Genomic DNA, 16,833 nt, shown 5'->3' on the forward strand with positions numbered 1-16,833 from the left:
GGGCCCTGGCAAGAGACCGGAGAACAGAATTTAGCCCTGTAGCAGAAATGATCTGGAAAAACTCTTGTCCAGTGCCAGACCCAGGTTTTCAAATTGTGAAATGGGCCCAGTGATAACTTCTGGAGGCTGGGGATCCAACTGAAGTTCTACAGAGCCTGTAAAATCTGTTGGATTATGGCTGACTAGGACAGGGATGATTAGTCCTTTAAATAAGATCAGGCAGGTACCCAACAACATGAATCCAGTGGGAAAAGAGCAGAGCCAAGACTGAGGCAAGCACCTTAGTGAAAATCCTAGAGGGGCCATGGACAGGCCAAACTGAAGTGCGTGAAATTGGCAATGCTGATCATCCACTGCAAAAAAGCTGATAGCGCTGATGATGAGGAAACATGGCAATGTGCAGATAGGCATCCTGGATTTCATCCAGTGTCACTATCTTCCAATAACATAGACTTAACACTATAAGACTTAGAGGTACAAAAGGATCCCTTCCTAACCTCAGGAGTAGAAGACCTACTTGTAGAGGCATGTGCCTTTTTATTCTTCTAGAGGAGTGTGTTCTCATTATTGTGTTCTGCCAGTGGCGGGAGGGGGCATGGGGAAACCACAATGGTTAATGCTGATGGCTGATTTAGTTGAATGTAAAAAATCAGAGTGGTTTCTTCCCAAGTCGATCAATGGATCACTAATACTTGTATCCCCTCTGGTTTAAACAGTTATTAACTATGTTGAGGTTTTTTTTTTTTTTTTTTTTACACAATCAATCAAATCCCCCTCTGCTGACTGGCTGGTGTCAGAGGGGAATCTCAGCCCCTCCTGGTGCTCTGCTTAGATTGGGGAAAGAGAGCAACTACGGTGTAAGGAAAGGTATTTAGCCTTATTTAAAAAAACACACACACACTGTACTTAATAACTGTATCAACCAGAGGAGAAACCAGCAAAGTCACAATGTGACTTTACAAAGACTTTATTCTTTTTCTTTCAGAGCCCCAGAAACCAATTATCACCTCAGTGGTTCATACCTGTGTGTTGAGATACGTTAAAAAGTATGTAGCTTGCGATATGTTGGAGCTGCTCATAACAAACTGCATCAAATCACATATCATGTATTTTCATACATTAACCACTTGCCGACTGCGCACAGTATATTTACTGCGGCAGTCAGCCCCGGCCAGGCAGAGTGACGTAGATCTACGTCGCTAGCCTGTCACCGGGTTTTGAGCCAATAGCGGGCGAGCGCGCACCTACTGAGGTGCGCGCCTGCCTAGGCTCGTTCACAGAGGAGTACGGGCATGTGACCGGCGGACCCGATGTCCGCCGATCACACTACGATCGTCGGTAGAGCGGGAGAAAGGCGGGCGGCTTATGTAAACAAGCCGCCTGTCATTCTCCCCTGTGTAAAAATGGAGATCAGACGGTTCTACTATGTAGAACCGTTGATCTCTGTTTTTACAATAGGAGACCTGTCCCACTACAGTTAGAATCATGCCCCTAGGACACACTTAACCCCTCCCTCTCCAATACAGTTAACCCCTTCCCTGCCAGTGTCATTTTTACAGTAACCGTGCATATGTATAGCACTGATTACTGCAGTAATGTCACTGGTACCCCCAAAAGTGTCAAAAATGTCAGTCAAGGGTCCGATCTGTCCGCCGCAATGTCGCAGTACCGAAAAAAAAAATTGCAGATCGCCGCCATTACTCGTTAAAAAAAAAAAACACCAAAAATGACAAAAATCTTTCCCTTTGTTAGTAAATACGATAACTTTTGCGCAAACCAATCAAAATACGCTTTTTGCGATTTTTTTTACCAAACATATGTAGCATAAAATAAATTGGCTGAAAATGTTAAAAAGTTTGATTTTTACATTTTTTGGGGGGGGGGGGGGAATTTCATATAAAAAAAAGTGAAAAATATTGTTTTTTTTGCAAAATTTAAGCTCTTTTTTTGTTTATAGCGCATGATCAAAAAATCGCACAGGTAATCAAATACCACCAAAAGAAAGCTCTGTTTGTGGGAAAAAAAGGACATGAAATTAGTTTAGGTACAGCGTCGCATGACCGCGCAATTGTCCGTTAAATTCACGCAGTAAAAAAAAAAAATCGCAAAAAACCCTCTGGTCAGGAAGGGGGTAAAATCTTCCGGGGCTTAAGTGGTTAATGTTATGCATGGTAAAACACATCACTGCAACATTCAGATGTGAATCCATTCTAAATTTGACAAATGTATCTTGTCTTACACAACAAATGCACTACAAATACTATTCGTGGCCTGTTTTAAATGTTTACAGAATATCCAAAGTATTCTGTTCAAGGCTTTATATAAAGTGCACAATTTATGTATAATTTTAAAATAATAATTATCTGAAATATTTGGAAACAATAGCATACAGTAGCTTGTAGTACCCACAGTAAAAAACAAAAAGAAAAGTGCAGACAAATTTATTGTAAAATAAGAACAATAGCTGTAGCAACTCACAAGATGCCACGGTATTCAGGCTTTTTTTTGCATCAAATAATATATGAGGCTCCTCTAGGTGGTGCCATCTATCCACACTACAGGCAGTATACGCTGGAACACCGTCCGTCACATAGAAGGAAGAGAGCCGGCTATTTCTTAGCGGCGTCCGGGGAGGCAACTGCAATGTGGAGATGAAGGAGAGAAAAATGCGGCCACGTCACCAGGGATCTGGAAAGCTTGGTATGAACGGCATGCACGACGCGTTTCTGAGCATGAGCAGGGTCCCGATCGGACATGCGCGCTCTTTCATCAGGTGCTGATGTGATCAGTTATGATATCATTCATTTGATCGCTTGAAAGTTTGGTTGAGAGCTAACATAAACACACTAGTAACTGTAAGTCCTCTTGCACACTGCTGCCTGAAAACGCTCAGTTTTTAGGCATAAGGCTGGGTTCACACTATTGCGAATTGGATGCAGGTTTCCCACCATCTAATTTGCATGTCAGGAGCCTGTGACCGGCTCTAAATGGAGCTGGTTCACACAGCTTCGGGACAGCTGCAGAGCGGTTTGCAGGAAATTCTTGTGCGTCTTCTGGTCCATTTTAGGTCCAAATTCAGCCAAAAATTTGGACCGAATTCAGACCTGACGCAATGAACGAGATGCGCCGGACCTCCTGCTGTGAGCCGCAAAGCAATCTAGTGTGAACCCAGCCTTAAAATGTTTTTACTGATCTAAAAGGCAGCCCATTGTTTTAATTGTGCCAAGTGCTGTGTATTGATCAGTTAAAAAAAAAAAAAATTATGTGCAAATATGGGCAAATGCCTGCACGTAAATAGGTTCAACATAAGTGCTTGATATTACATGCAAAAATGCTGATCTTCAAACATCATTACTGTGTGGAAGAGACCTTAGCGGATCTTTACTGCATCTGGGTGTAGCCCCCTACAGGTAGGTGCTACGTAAAATAGATAGTGGGCCTTGTCTGCCTAACAGCAGGGCTGTGATTTGTTAGGTAGGGTGTCTGGACTTCCAGATGTGCCTGCTGAGGGAAGAAGTATGCCCATTGGCTCCTGTAAGAGGCTTCTCATAGGGCAGTGTGGGAAGCCCAATCAGGGGAAACATCCCAGCTTGTAACTACCCCAGAAGGCAGATTAGGCTGCAAAGGATTCTGGGAGTGGGTATAAGTTTGGGGGGAAGTGCCTGACAGGTTGTCTTTGGTGGGAGCAGAGTCCCAGGAAGGAGAGTGCGGCTGACTCTCCTCCTGTCTGAGGAAGGTGGATGTCTGTAATGTTCTGGTACCTTTGGGTACCCTAATTACTCTTTCATAAGTGTATGCGCCCCACCATTCTCTTTTGGTAAGGTGCGCATACACCTTTAAGACTGATGCTGTCATCACTGAGCGCCGGACTGGATGGCTAATTAGATCGCCGGCTCTCACTCACATGTGTTCGTTCAAACTGCTTTGTGCCTTGATGCTAACCTGTCTTGAAGCTCTCATGCTTGCAAGCATACCTCGCTGTCGGAACCACGCTGCGCTGATCCCTGTATCTCGCTACCGGATCATCCGCTCTTGCCGAACCTCTCCTCTGCTACATTGCTATTAGTGATAAGTACCCCACAGGGGAAACCTCTATAACCTTCATACTAAAGCTTACACTATCTAGCTCTGCATACTAAGGACTATTACTACATCTGCATTATCTAAGATTGCTAGCTCTTGAGCCTACTACCACCTGTTCTTGCACTGGGTTGATCTCTCCTGTATGTCCACCTGCTACTCTGTCATCTGCTACCATACATGATTGCTAAACCTATCTGCATCCCATCTGCTACTATCTTACTTTCAAGAACATTTCCTTTCAAGTGTCTGTCATCTACCATCTCTACCCAACCTATCTCTTCAGCCTTTCATCACTGTGTTACTATATACATAAGTCACTCTAGGAAACATCTTATTGAGTGTGTGTATTTACTTGCTGAATTGAGATCATCCACACATGATGAGTCATTGGGAGTTGGGATTGGTGTCTCAGCGTTTCTCTACATGACTACTGAAGTGGAATATTTCTGCAGCTGAAAATCCACATCATACATAAAACGCAGGAGCGTTACAGATTGAACGAACCACAAATGGATTCAGCAGAAATAACCACTCAGATGACACAATTAAAACAGCAAGTAACTGCGTTAATACACGCACTTGCTGAATTAAAAGAAGACAATCAGGCTCTGTCGCAGCAGGTAATTAGACTGACACAACTTACCACTGCTCAGTCCCCTGAACCCAAAATAAATCCTCCTTTGGTATTTACAGGCGATCGCAAAAAATTTCGCGAATTTAAAAACGCATGTGAGTTACTTTTCTTGTTAAAACCCCGTACCTACCTTACTGATCACATTAAGGTTTGTACTATTATTTCTTACCTAACAGGTGATCCTCGGGCCTGGGCAGACTCTCTTTTTGAGAAAAGCGATCAGCTTCTCAACTCCTATGCCTTGTTCCTAGCAGAACTCACTAGCCTATATGATGATCCCAATAGGCAGAGTACTGCCGATCTTCAATTAAGATCCTTGAAACAAGGTGGGAGACCTGTAGAAGACTTTGTCGCAGAATTCAAGAGATGGACCCTTGATTCAGAATGGAATGATGCATCTCTGAAAACCCAATTTAGGCTTGGCCTATCAGAGGACGTTAAAGACGAGCTCGCCCAAGCGGATCTGCCAAAAACCCTGGATGCATTGATACAACTCAGTATCACCATAGATAGAAGACTACGAGAAAGAAAGGCTGAGAAAATGGGAATGCCATTATCCAGTTTTTCTCGGATTTCGGCCGTTGACCCCGTTCCTATGGAGGTAGGAACCATACGCCCACCTCTATCAACTATGGAAAGAGCCAGAAGACGATCTGGTAATCTCTGCTTGTACTGTGCATCCCCGGATCACAAGATAAACGTCTGTCCCCTAGTCTACAAAAAGAAGGGTGAGTGTTCACATGTTCTCCTAGGGGGATTGACAACTTCAATCACTAACCCTTACCTTTCTGTTTGCTTAACATTACAATGGGACCAGAACAGGATTACTACTAAGGCCATGATTGACACAGGATCTTGTGGAAATTATATTGACATACGTTTTGCTGCTTTAAATAAAGTTCCTATTATTTCTAAACTTAAACCTGTCTCAGTGAGTCTTATTAACGGTGTTCCTTTATCCTCTGGTCCGATCACTGATCAGACACAGGCACTCCTAGTCACTACTAACGGGTCTCATATGGAGACCACTACCTTCGATCTAATACCTTCACCCCACTTTCCCATTGTTTTGGGACTTCCCTGGTTGCACACACATCAACCAACCATAGATTGGAAGGAACGGACCCTGACCTTCCTCTCTTGCTATTGCGAGGGTACGTGTAACCTCCCGTCTTTCGGGAAGATCCTGTCTGTGGTGACAGATGAGATTGCACCACTATGTTATCAGGATCTCTCTGAGGTTTTTCTTGAGAAAAATGCTCAAGCACTACCTCCCCATCGAGACTATGATTGTAGCATTGATCTACTCCCAAATAGCAAATTGCCGTTCGGTCATGTTTATCCTCTTTCACAGGATGAACTTTCCCATCTCAAAGACTATTTGGATGAGAATTTGGAAAAAGGTTTTATTAGACCTTCCACTTCTTCCACAGCAGCAGGACTCTTTTTTGTCCGCAATAAGGACTCAAGTCTCAGGCCTATCATCGACTATAGGCAATTGAATGCTATTACAATAAAAGATCGCTATCCTCTACCGCTTATCCCTGAGCTCATTGAGCAGGTGCGTGGAGCTACCTATTTTTCAAAATTGGACCTGAAAGGAGCATACAATCTCATTCGAATCCGTGATGGACACGAGTGGAAGACTGCATTCAGAACCAGATACGGATTGTTCGAATATCTTGTAATGCCATTCGGGCTATGCAACGCCCCTGCAGTTTTTCAACGATTTATAAACGATATTTTCAGAGACTTACTAGATGTCTGTGTTGTGGTATATCTGGACGATATACTTATATATTCACGATCCCTGTCTGAACACATAAGACATGTAAGACTAGTATTATCGAGATTGTTTGCACACAACCTTTATGTGAAACTGAAAAAATGCTTGTTTCATAAAGAAGAGGTACTGTTTCTAGGCTACATCATATCCAAAACAGGAATCGAGATGGACATGAGTAAGATATCCTGCATTCAGGATTGGCCTACACCAACCACACGCAAGGCGCTACAGCGATTCCTTGGATCTTCGAATTTCTACGGGAAGTTCATTAGAAACTTCTCTGCCATTGTGAGACCCCTCACACAGCTCACTAGCATTAAAAAACCATTCAAATGGTCAGATGAAGCAAATAAAGCTTTTCACCTGTTAAAGACAAGGTTTACTTCTGCTCCCATACTACGCCATCCAGACCCATCCCTCCAATACATTCTGGAAGTAGATGCGTCAAACATGGCAGTAGGAGCAATACTCTCCCAACGACCAACTCACACTTCACCACTTCATCCAGTCGCCTTTTTTTCTAAATCCCTAAGCAGTCCAGAGATAAATTACCCCGTGGGTGAAAAGGAACTGCTTGCTATAAAATTGGCTCTGGAGAATTGGCGACATCTACTCGAAGGCACCCAATTACCAATACTTATATACACGGACCATAAAAATCTCCAATATCTTCAGACTAACAAAACTCTCTCTCACCGACAGGTACGATGGTCACTATTCTTTCTAAGGTTTAACTTCCTAGTGACCTACACACCTGCAGATAAGAACAAAAAGGCGGATGCACTATCACGACTAACTGAAGAAAACTACTTTGAAATCCCTTCCGTTCCTATAATACCTCACAAACGCATTATTGGAGTTGTCCGTTCCTTGAAGGAAGAGGTTTTGCATGGTATAAGTTTGGATTCACCCCCACCACAACTAAATACTGATGCAGAAGGCTTCCTCTACTACAACGACAAACTTTACATACCACCTACCATACGCACCAAGATCTTGGAATTATCGCATGATGTGCCTATGGCAGGACATATGGGTATGACAAAGACTCTTAATCTGATTACCAGGCAATTCTGGTGGCCTGACATGAAAACATCTATACAAAAATTCGTCTCTTCATGCAATGTCTGTGCCAGGTCCAAAATTGACACTACGAGACCATCCGGTCTACTATGCAGTCTACCAATACCCCAAACTCCATGGGAAGTTGTGTCCTTGGACTTTATAGTGGAATTGCCTCCTTCCAAAGGATTTAATACCATCTTAGTGTCAGTGGACCATCTGACAAAAATGGCACATTTCATTGCTATTCGCAGACTACCTTCGTCCAAACAAACGGCAGAACTCCTGATGAAACATGTCTTTAAGTTACATGGTATCCCAAAAACTCTTCTGTCTGACCGTGGATCACAATTTATTTCCAAGTTCTGGCAAGAACTATGTCACATACTATGGATCGAGCGGAAGCTCACTTCTCCTTACCATCCGCAGACCAACGGACAGACTGAAAGAGTCAACCAATGCATCGAGCAATATTTACGTGGTTACACTTCTTACCAACAGGATGATTGGGTGGATCTTCTCCCTCTGGCAGAATTTGCCTACAACAACGCAACCCACAGTACGACCAAGCAGAGTCCGTTCTACTTGAACTATGGGTTTCATCCCTCTATTCTTCCACCATGCATCCTTCCTTCAAATAACCCAGTAGCTTCAGACTATCTTACCCAAATAAAGGACTCTCTGGCTTTGCTTAATACTACCATTGCACACGCTCATAGTCAACAAAAGAAGTACTATGATCTTCGCAGAAGACCTTCTCCTCAGTACGCTATCGGGGACCTCGTTTGGCTCTCAACAAAAAATTTAAGACTGAAAATCCCTAGCAAAAAGCTTGGACCTCTGTTCTTGGGACCTTTCCCAATCAAGAAACTTATTGGAAAAGCTGCAGTACAGCTTACATTGCCAATAGACCTCAAAATACATCCCATTTTCCATGTGTCGCTACTGAAGCCCCATGTTCCTGACCAAGGAATAAGGCCTACTATCCCACCTCCTCCTCCTGTACAAGTTGAAGGTGGAGAAGAATATGAGATAAAAGAGATTCTGGATTCTCGTATCCACAGAGGAAGACTTCAGTACTTGGTTCGATGGAAGAACTACGGGCCCCAAGACGACACCTGGCTAAACACCTCTGACATACATGCCTCTAGATTAATCCGCAATTTTCATGCAAAGTACCCAGACAAACCAGCTCCAGAGGCCTTCAGGAGCCGGCCTTAAGGGGGGGTACTGTAATGTTCTGGTACCTTTGGGTACCCTAATTACTCTTTCATAAGTGTATGCGCCCCACCATTCTCTTTTGGTAAGGTGCGCATACACCTTTAAGACTGATGCTGTCATCACTGAGCGCCGGACTGGATGGCTATTTAGATCGCCGGCTCTCACTCACATGTGTTCGTTCAAACTGCTTTGTGCCTTGATGCTAACCTGTCTTGAAGCTCTCATGCTTGCAAGCATACCTCGCTGTCGGTACCACGCTGCGCTGATCCTTGTATCCCGCTACCGGATCATCCGCTCTTGCCGAACCTCTCCTCTGCTACATTGCTATTAGTGATAAGTACCCCACAGGGGAAACCACTATAACCTTCATACTAAAGCTTACACTATCTAGCTCTGCATACTAAGGACTATTACTACATCTGCATTATCTAAGATTGCTAGCTCTTGAGCCTACTACCACCTGTTCTTGCACTGGGTTGATCTCTCCTGTATGTCCACCTGCTACTCTGTCATCTGCTACCATACATGATTGCTAAACCTATCTGCATCCCATCTGCTACTATCTTACTTTCAAGAACATTTCCTTTCAAGTGTCTGTCATCTACCATCTCTACCCAACCTATCTCTTCAGCCTTTCATCACTGTGTTACTATATACATAAGTCACTCTAGGAAACATCTTATTGAGTGTGTGTATTTACTTGCTGAATTGAGATCATCCACACATGATGAGTCATTGGGAGTTGGGATTGGTGTCTCAGCGTTTCTCTACATGACTACTGAAGTGGAATATTTCTGCAGCTGAAAATCCACATCATACATAAAACGCAGGAGCGTTACAATGTCTCGTCTCGGAGTGTCGTCTGAGTGTCCAGAGAGTGCTGAGTTGAGCTGAGGGGATCCAGTGTGCCGAGAGCCTACGGAGAGAGAGAGAGAGAGAGAGAGAGAGAGAGAGAGAGGGGTCCAGTCCCAGGAAAGCCTACACAGGTTGTGAGTACTGAGGATTGCCCCTGGGGGTTCGCCTGAAGTGTTAGAGGGGACCCCTCCGGAAGAGGTTCTGGGATCCAGTGTCAGCTAGCTGTAAAGGGGGTGCCCAGGTAGAGGACCCTGAAGTTGTAAAGGGGGTACCGGCAGTCTGGGCCCTGAATTGTACAGAGAGTGTCAGCGAAGCGACAGTTACAAAGAGTTCTGCAATATACTACCTCAAGCTGTACCAAGCAGGGGGGGGACAGTATCTAGTGACTTCCACAGCACAGCAGTGTCAGGAGTTCTACAGCTCAGTCTTGGATCTACAGGACTACAAGTCGGGGATTCAACACTTCTTCAGCTACACAGAGAGTTCTCAGAGTCAGGAGCGTTGGCTGGCGTCAAGGAAGCACCAATGGGCATTTTTCAGTAACAAAGTCCTATGTGTAATTAGTTGGAGCCGCAAGGAGTGTCCCACTCATTCCCTTCTCCCATCCCCTTCAAATAAAAAAAAAACCCACAAACAAAGATGCCGGAGTTGTCGCTGCTTCAGTTGTCACACCCAGGGCCGCAGCTCACATGGGCTGGAGAGAGTACCGGTTCTAATGGCAGAACCACATCAGGCCACAGGCCTGAAAACCTTGCTACATAAGCATCACAAACAAAAAACAGTATTTCATTTCTTTTTAATATTCATAGCAAACTCCCCCATCCATCCACGTCTATATGCTTTATTTTGTTGAGAAATCACTTTGAAAAACTCCCCCCTAGCATTTCTGGCCATGGCCATCTTGAGAAAGGGCAAATGTTTAATATAACATTTACTTTCTGGAATCCATCTGCTCTTAGCTCAAGCATGCATGCAGGACAGAGTGCTTAGCTGCGAAAACCCCTCCTCCCCTCGTTCCTCCTGAAGACTCCTGGGCTGTATGACATCATTTGTTAACACATGTAAAAATTATATACTTTTCTATCTATGTACTAATGCTAGCAGAATGAGGTTTAAAAGTAATCAATGTTGATTGGGAGAGTGAAGTTCCATTTTTAGCTGGCTATAGCTGGTTAGTTTTTATTTGTTTAGCCAGGGGGTTAAAAGTGGAGGAAGAAGCAAGGAGCAAGGTGGATGGTCCCTGCTGAATTTTGATCAGTGTATGGCCAGCTTAAAGTGGAACTTTAGGCAGAAAATTAAGTCCTGATAGATCACTCTAGGCTGGGCCCTTTTGCAGGTATGGCTATGTAGATCATTAAAAAAAATGCCTATATTATTTAAAATCTAGTAGTGCACTGTCTCACTCCGCTCTGCACATACTCAGTTGCTCTCTATTCTCTGAACCATGCCTAAAATTTTAGCCACTAGAGGCAGATCAGCTGATAGATTTAGGATTTACTGTTGCTGAGGAGGGAAGAAAGCAACAAGAATGACACAGACTGTGCTGAAGGATCACAGATTAGGAAGAGTGAAAAGAAAAGCAGGAGAGGTGACAGGACAAACTCTGTTGCCAGGGAGACACAAAGGAGTTAAACTTACAAAGATACTGTTTTATCATACCTCCCTGATTCCCTTTCCTTTCTCCCTGCCAGCCAGTGAACTTCAGAACTGTAAAGCTTCTGTCAGCCTTCCTCAACAACTGAACCAAGACTTACAATAAAGGCTGGAAATGTACATATTTTAAATAAAGAAAGTGACAAACTTTTTAAGACCAAGGACAGGGAGAGCGTTTCTAATAAGGAAGTGACTGCTCTGGGCTTCAACAAAATGGCATCCTTCAGCAAGAAGAAACAGGAGTGACGCTGGAGGCAATTTACAGCACACACTAGTTTTAGTAGTATAAATATTAACGTGGAATACATGTTCTTTTGTTAAAGAACATTGTTATCAACCTGTTAAGGAAGATCTTTAACCATAACAGTTATAATTCAAATCATGTATTGAAGGTAACTGTTTTGGAAAACGGTTAAAGTGATTGGAAAGTCTCGTTTAAAAAAAAAAAAAAAAAAAACAACACACGTTATACTTACCTACTCTGTGCAGTTGGTTTTGCACAGGGTAGCCCAGATCCTCCTCTTCTCGGGTCCCTCATTGCTGCTCCTGGGCCCTCCCTCCTATCGAGTGCCCCCACAGCAAGGAGCTTGTTATGGGGGCACCTGAGCCGAGCTGCAGCTCCGTGTGTCCATTCAGACATGGAGCTGCCGTTCGGCCCTGCCCCCCTCTCCTGATTGGCTAACTGACTTTGATTGACAGGTGTGGGAGCCAATGGCGCAGCAGCTGTGTCCCAGCCAATCAGAAGGGAGAGTCCCGGACGGCCGAGGGACTCATGGACATCGCTGGAAAGAGAGGGGGCTCAGGTAAGTATTAGGGGGTGCTGGGGAGGCTGTCACACCCAGAAGGTTTCTTATCCTAATGCAAAGAATGCATTAAGATAAAAAATCTTATGACTTCACAACTCCTTTAAATCAGTGGGTTTAGTTCCGCTTTAAAATCAAGATAGCAGAGTACCTCTATAAACATCAACCAAAATGAAAGTGTCTCTGCCATACTAGCTAAATCAGAAGTTCATTGGGGAACAAATTAGGACAGACTAAAAGCATACAATGAAATTCTTACCAACTCTGAAATTCTTCTCGGCTCCACTCAAACTTGTGATCTGGGTGCCTGAACTTTTGAGTTTTGGGAAGCAGGATATTAAAATCTGCATTAGGAGTGGTTATCACTGCTGTTTTAGGGGCCATAAAGCCAAACAGGACATCCTCTAGTTTATCTAAGTCTTCAACTTCCAAATGTTCAATCCTTAAAATGAAAAAAAATGCATGTTTTCCAAAGTTTACATCTAAAAAATGTACTTAGAATATTCTCAATGTTTCATCAGTAATCTGTTAAATACGCAGTCTGTAATGTAAATTCTATCTCCACAAAGGTGTAGTGTGATATTTCTGAAACCATGAACATATGGTTTCATTTTTAGGCCCCTATACACAAAGGGCATTTGCCCAGCAATCCTAAGTGTGTTTTTTCTCCTGGCAGCAGCGTTTTGGCATAAAAAACAATTGATGCATGAAAATGCGCCTACATGTGTATGGATACGTTTAGGAGCATCAGGCGCTTGGCCGTTAATTATTGGTCATGATAATAATTTATTCTGGCCATTGAAATTATTCATGCTCAAGAGCTTGATAGGCCTAGTGTTAACGCACGTTTAGATGCGTTTATACACGCCAAACCTTTTTTTTCTACCGAAACACTGCTGCTCGGGGACGTGCTGGCGGTAGGGGTTTTTTTCTGCCTCTAAATGGCTGTGTGTATGGACACATAGGCTAACACAAAGAGGCATTTACAGGCAAAAAAAAAAAAACAAACAAAACAGAAAGCCAAACACCCCTAAAAGCAGCATTTTTAACAGTCAGTGTGTATGAAGCCTAAAAGAGGAAAAAGTGATAGTAATTCTAAAGTTCCTGACTTGAGATATGCTTTTTTTAAGCCAAGTCTAAAAGGTTTACTAGTTACAAATTGGAAGGAAAATCAGAACTATCATTTGCCTGCTCCAACTCATGTGAAAAAAACTTACAGCTCGACGCATGATATCAGGTCAAACATAAGAAGAGCAGGGTCCTTTTCGCACACAGAGCCCTCGTATAGTACTACAGTTAAGGGCCTTTCCATTGGTTCCAGGTAATGGGTAGGGAGGGGAGTAAGAGTATGCCTAAAAATAATACAGAAATATTTATTCATTAAGAGCTGTTAACTTATAACATACTGTGATCAGTTTTGTAATATACTATAAGAACCAGACTCTGGTGCCAAATTAAGCCAATGCATCATCTTCCTGAATAATAATAATGTAAATAATTTGAAAGTAGTTAACTGAAGTCTTTCAAAGTTGATCAAAAAATTACATTTTTCTTCTTAATGTCTTTTCATCGATGTCCACACCAACTAGAATCTCGATGCAGTCCCAAAATTTCAGTCTGTGTAGAAGAGAACATTCACTACACCCTAAGTCAGCAACCTGCAGAACAAAAATGAATGCTATTAATTGCTATTACAACTACAGCTTGTATATCTAAAGTTGATCTTCACCCTCAAATACATTATTACCCCTCTCCACCCCTCCCTTGGTCCTCTGCATGAATAGCGTTCTTTTTTTCTTTTACTAAATTGTCTGCCCTGACCTCTTTGTACTTCATTTGCCTAGGTGAATGATGTGCACTGTCCTCCATTTGCCTTCTGGGATATGTGATATGCATATCCCAGGAGGCAAAGTCTTTCATTCAGTAAAAAGGAGGGGGCGGACCAAGCGGTGCGTCATCGCGAGGTGTGCCAGCTGAACCTAGACCAGCCAGCAGCCTCAAGATGACGTCACACTAAAACATAATATAGTGGAACTGAGCACTGCCAGACCAGACGAGAGTCTGAGCTGGACAACTCTGGGTGGGTGAGTATCTAAAATGTGCAGAACTCATCACCAGGTACTAAGGAGGGGTTTAAAAAAAAAAAAAAACATATGGTGGAGGGAGGGTGAAAATCCACTTTAATAATAAGCCAGGGTTACTTCCCAATACTTTACTGTGTTATGGATAACTGATGGATAGGAGAAAAAGTAAAAAGAAATGATTGACAGATGGGGAAAGTGTGTAACATGTGCAGCAAACTCATTTAAGGTGATGATTGTGAAAAAATAATGGTGTGAAAGGTGCAATAGCTTTAATGATAATATGATCCTAACAATGTATACTTGGACAGTATTTTTGCACAGTCTGGCTAATAACAGCAACATGTGGTAATATATACTATGTCCCTAATCAATAATTTCCAAAGAAACCTGATAATTAATTCACTCCTTCAAATATTTCTAAGTAGCCAATATAATCTCACCTAGCACCCTTTTAACCACTTAAGCCCCAGAGGAATTGGCTGCTAAACGACCAGGGGGTATTTTGCGATTCGGCACTGCGTGACTTTAACGGACAATTGCGCGGTCGTGCGACGCTGTACCTAAACGAATTTGGCGTCCTTTTTTTCCCACAAACAGAGCTTTCTTTTGGTGGTATTTGATCACCTGTGCGATTTTTTGATCATGCGCTATAAACAAAAAAAGAGCGTAAATTTTGCAAAAATAGCAATATTTTTCACATTTTTTTATATGAAATTCCCCTCAAAAAAAATGTAAAAATCAAAATTTTTTAACATTTTCGGCCAATTTGTTTTATGCTACCTATGTTTGGTAAAAAAAAAAAATCGCAAAAAGCGTATTTTGATTGGTTTGCGCAAAAGTTATCGCGTTTACTAACAAAGGGAAAGATTTTGTCATTTTTGTTGTTTTTTTTTTTAACGCGTAATGGCGGCGATCTGCGATTTTTTTTGCGGTACTGCGACATTGCGGCGGACAGATCGGACCCTTGACTGACATTTTTGACACTTTTGGGGTTACCAGTGACATTTCTACAGTAATCAGTGCTATACATATGCACTGTTACTGTAAAAATACACTGGCAGTGAAGGGGTTAACTTTTTTGAAAGGGAGGGGCTATGTGTGTCTCTATGGGCGTGCTTTCTACTGTGATTGGCTGTGGCTTCAGATGTATGAACGGTGATCAACGGTTCTACATAGTAGAACCGTATGATCATCTTTCATACACAGGGGAGAATGACAGGCAGCTTGTTTACACAAGCCGCCTGACTCTCTCCCTCTCCCCCGCCGATCGCAGAGTGACCGGCGGACACCGGGTCCGCCGGTCACACGCGCAGGGGGGGTCCGTGACCACGCGGGAGCGGGAGCGCACCTCCGGGGGCGCGTGCTCGCTCCCTAGACCCTCACAAGCAAGCGACGTAGATCAGTTTGCCTGTGAGGAGCTGACCGCCGACGTAGATAGTCGTGCGGCGGTCGGCAAGTGGTTAAGCAGTAGATAGAACCTAGGACTTTCTAGTGACTATGTGTGTTATGCACATTTCTAACTGGACTGCAAATGAACATGGTTATAAACACTAAAGGTTTTTTTACCTTAATGCATTCTATGCACTAAGGTAAAAAAGCCTTGCACTGCCTGTTACCCCCTCTCCCTAACACTTACCTGAGACCTTTGCCAATCCAGCGCTGTGCTCAACTACAGGTCTTCTCTCCCCTCTTCCTGGTCTGAAGGTCTTTTCTGAAAGCGACGGGACCATTGGCTCCTGCTGCTTTAAATCAAAATTTGTGAGCAGCAGGGAGCGAGGCCGAGCTGAGCGGTTTGAGCCTATTGACACACACAACCTGGCTCGAGAGTAAAGACCTTTACACACGTACCGATTGTCGGCCGTAAATATTCGGCCGACGACCAATCGGCAGATTGTAGGCTTGTTAGTATGATGCTTCCGACAGCGCATTTTCGGCTGAACAGAATCTGTCGTGCAGGCATTAAAATTTTTGTTGGCCAACACCAGAACGGCCGATTGTTCGCCAGTCAGTACAGATTTCGGCCGATAGACAGCAGATTAGCAAGACTGGGCATCCTCAGAAAAGAAAAAAAACAAGGAAAGTTAACCATCACATGACATCACTTCTGCAGTCGGCTGTTGTTGGCCGACAAAATTCGTGTGCAGTCTTTTGCAGTTTTCAACAGACACGACAGCCCTGGACAAAAGATGGCCGATCGTTCGGCCGACGATCAGTACGTGTGTACGGGGCTTAAGCCTGCATGTCTGCCCCCATAGCAAGCGTCTTGCTATGGGGGTAGACACAGAAGAGCAGCCAGTGAAGGACCCAGAAGGGGAGATTCAGGGCTGCTCTGTGCAATATCATTGCATAGAGCAGGTAAGCATGAATGTGTTTAATATTTTAATAAAAAAGACTACAAACACTTTAAGCAGTAAATTACTGTTTATAATGTACATATATAATGTAATACCATTTGTCATAAATCAGTTACAAATAAAACTATTATTAAAACTAAGTATAATGACAATATTCGTGATTAAACACTTATGATTTATGTTAAAAACAAATGTTAATTTGTTTTTTGGAGGAACACCCTTTATACACAAAAGTAAACTAATGTTTTTAAAATCAACTGAAAATAAATGAAAGTGTCCAGATTTTTATAGTAAAGGG

General features: G+C 43.1%; 1 protein-coding gene across 2 annotated transcripts in view; it reads right to left on the reverse strand.

Moving 5' to 3' along the window:
* The window catches only part of HENMT1 (HEN methyltransferase 1), a 57,233-nt gene that overhangs the window by 18,710 nt on the left and 21,690 nt on the right, over nucleotides 1-16,833 (reverse strand). The window contains exons 2-4 of one of the 2 annotated variants that reach the window (XM_082266462.1): nucleotides 13,643-13,755; nucleotides 13,315-13,449; nucleotides 12,357-12,539 (exon numbers count right to left, since the gene is read on the reverse strand). In XM_082266462.1, the coding sequence (XP_082122588.1) occupies nucleotides 12,357-12,539; nucleotides 13,315-13,449; nucleotides 13,643-13,755 (431 nt within the window). The remainder of the gene's footprint in view (nucleotides 1-12,356; nucleotides 12,540-13,314; nucleotides 13,450-13,642; nucleotides 13,756-16,833) is intronic. The other variant, XM_082266463.1, reaches the window with a different exon arrangement.

Source organism: Pelophylax lessonae, assembly GCF_965119305.1.
Source record: "Pelophylax lessonae genome assembly, chromosome: 8".
Taxonomy (NCBI): domain Eukaryota; kingdom Metazoa; phylum Chordata; class Amphibia; order Anura; family Ranidae; genus Pelophylax; species Pelophylax lessonae.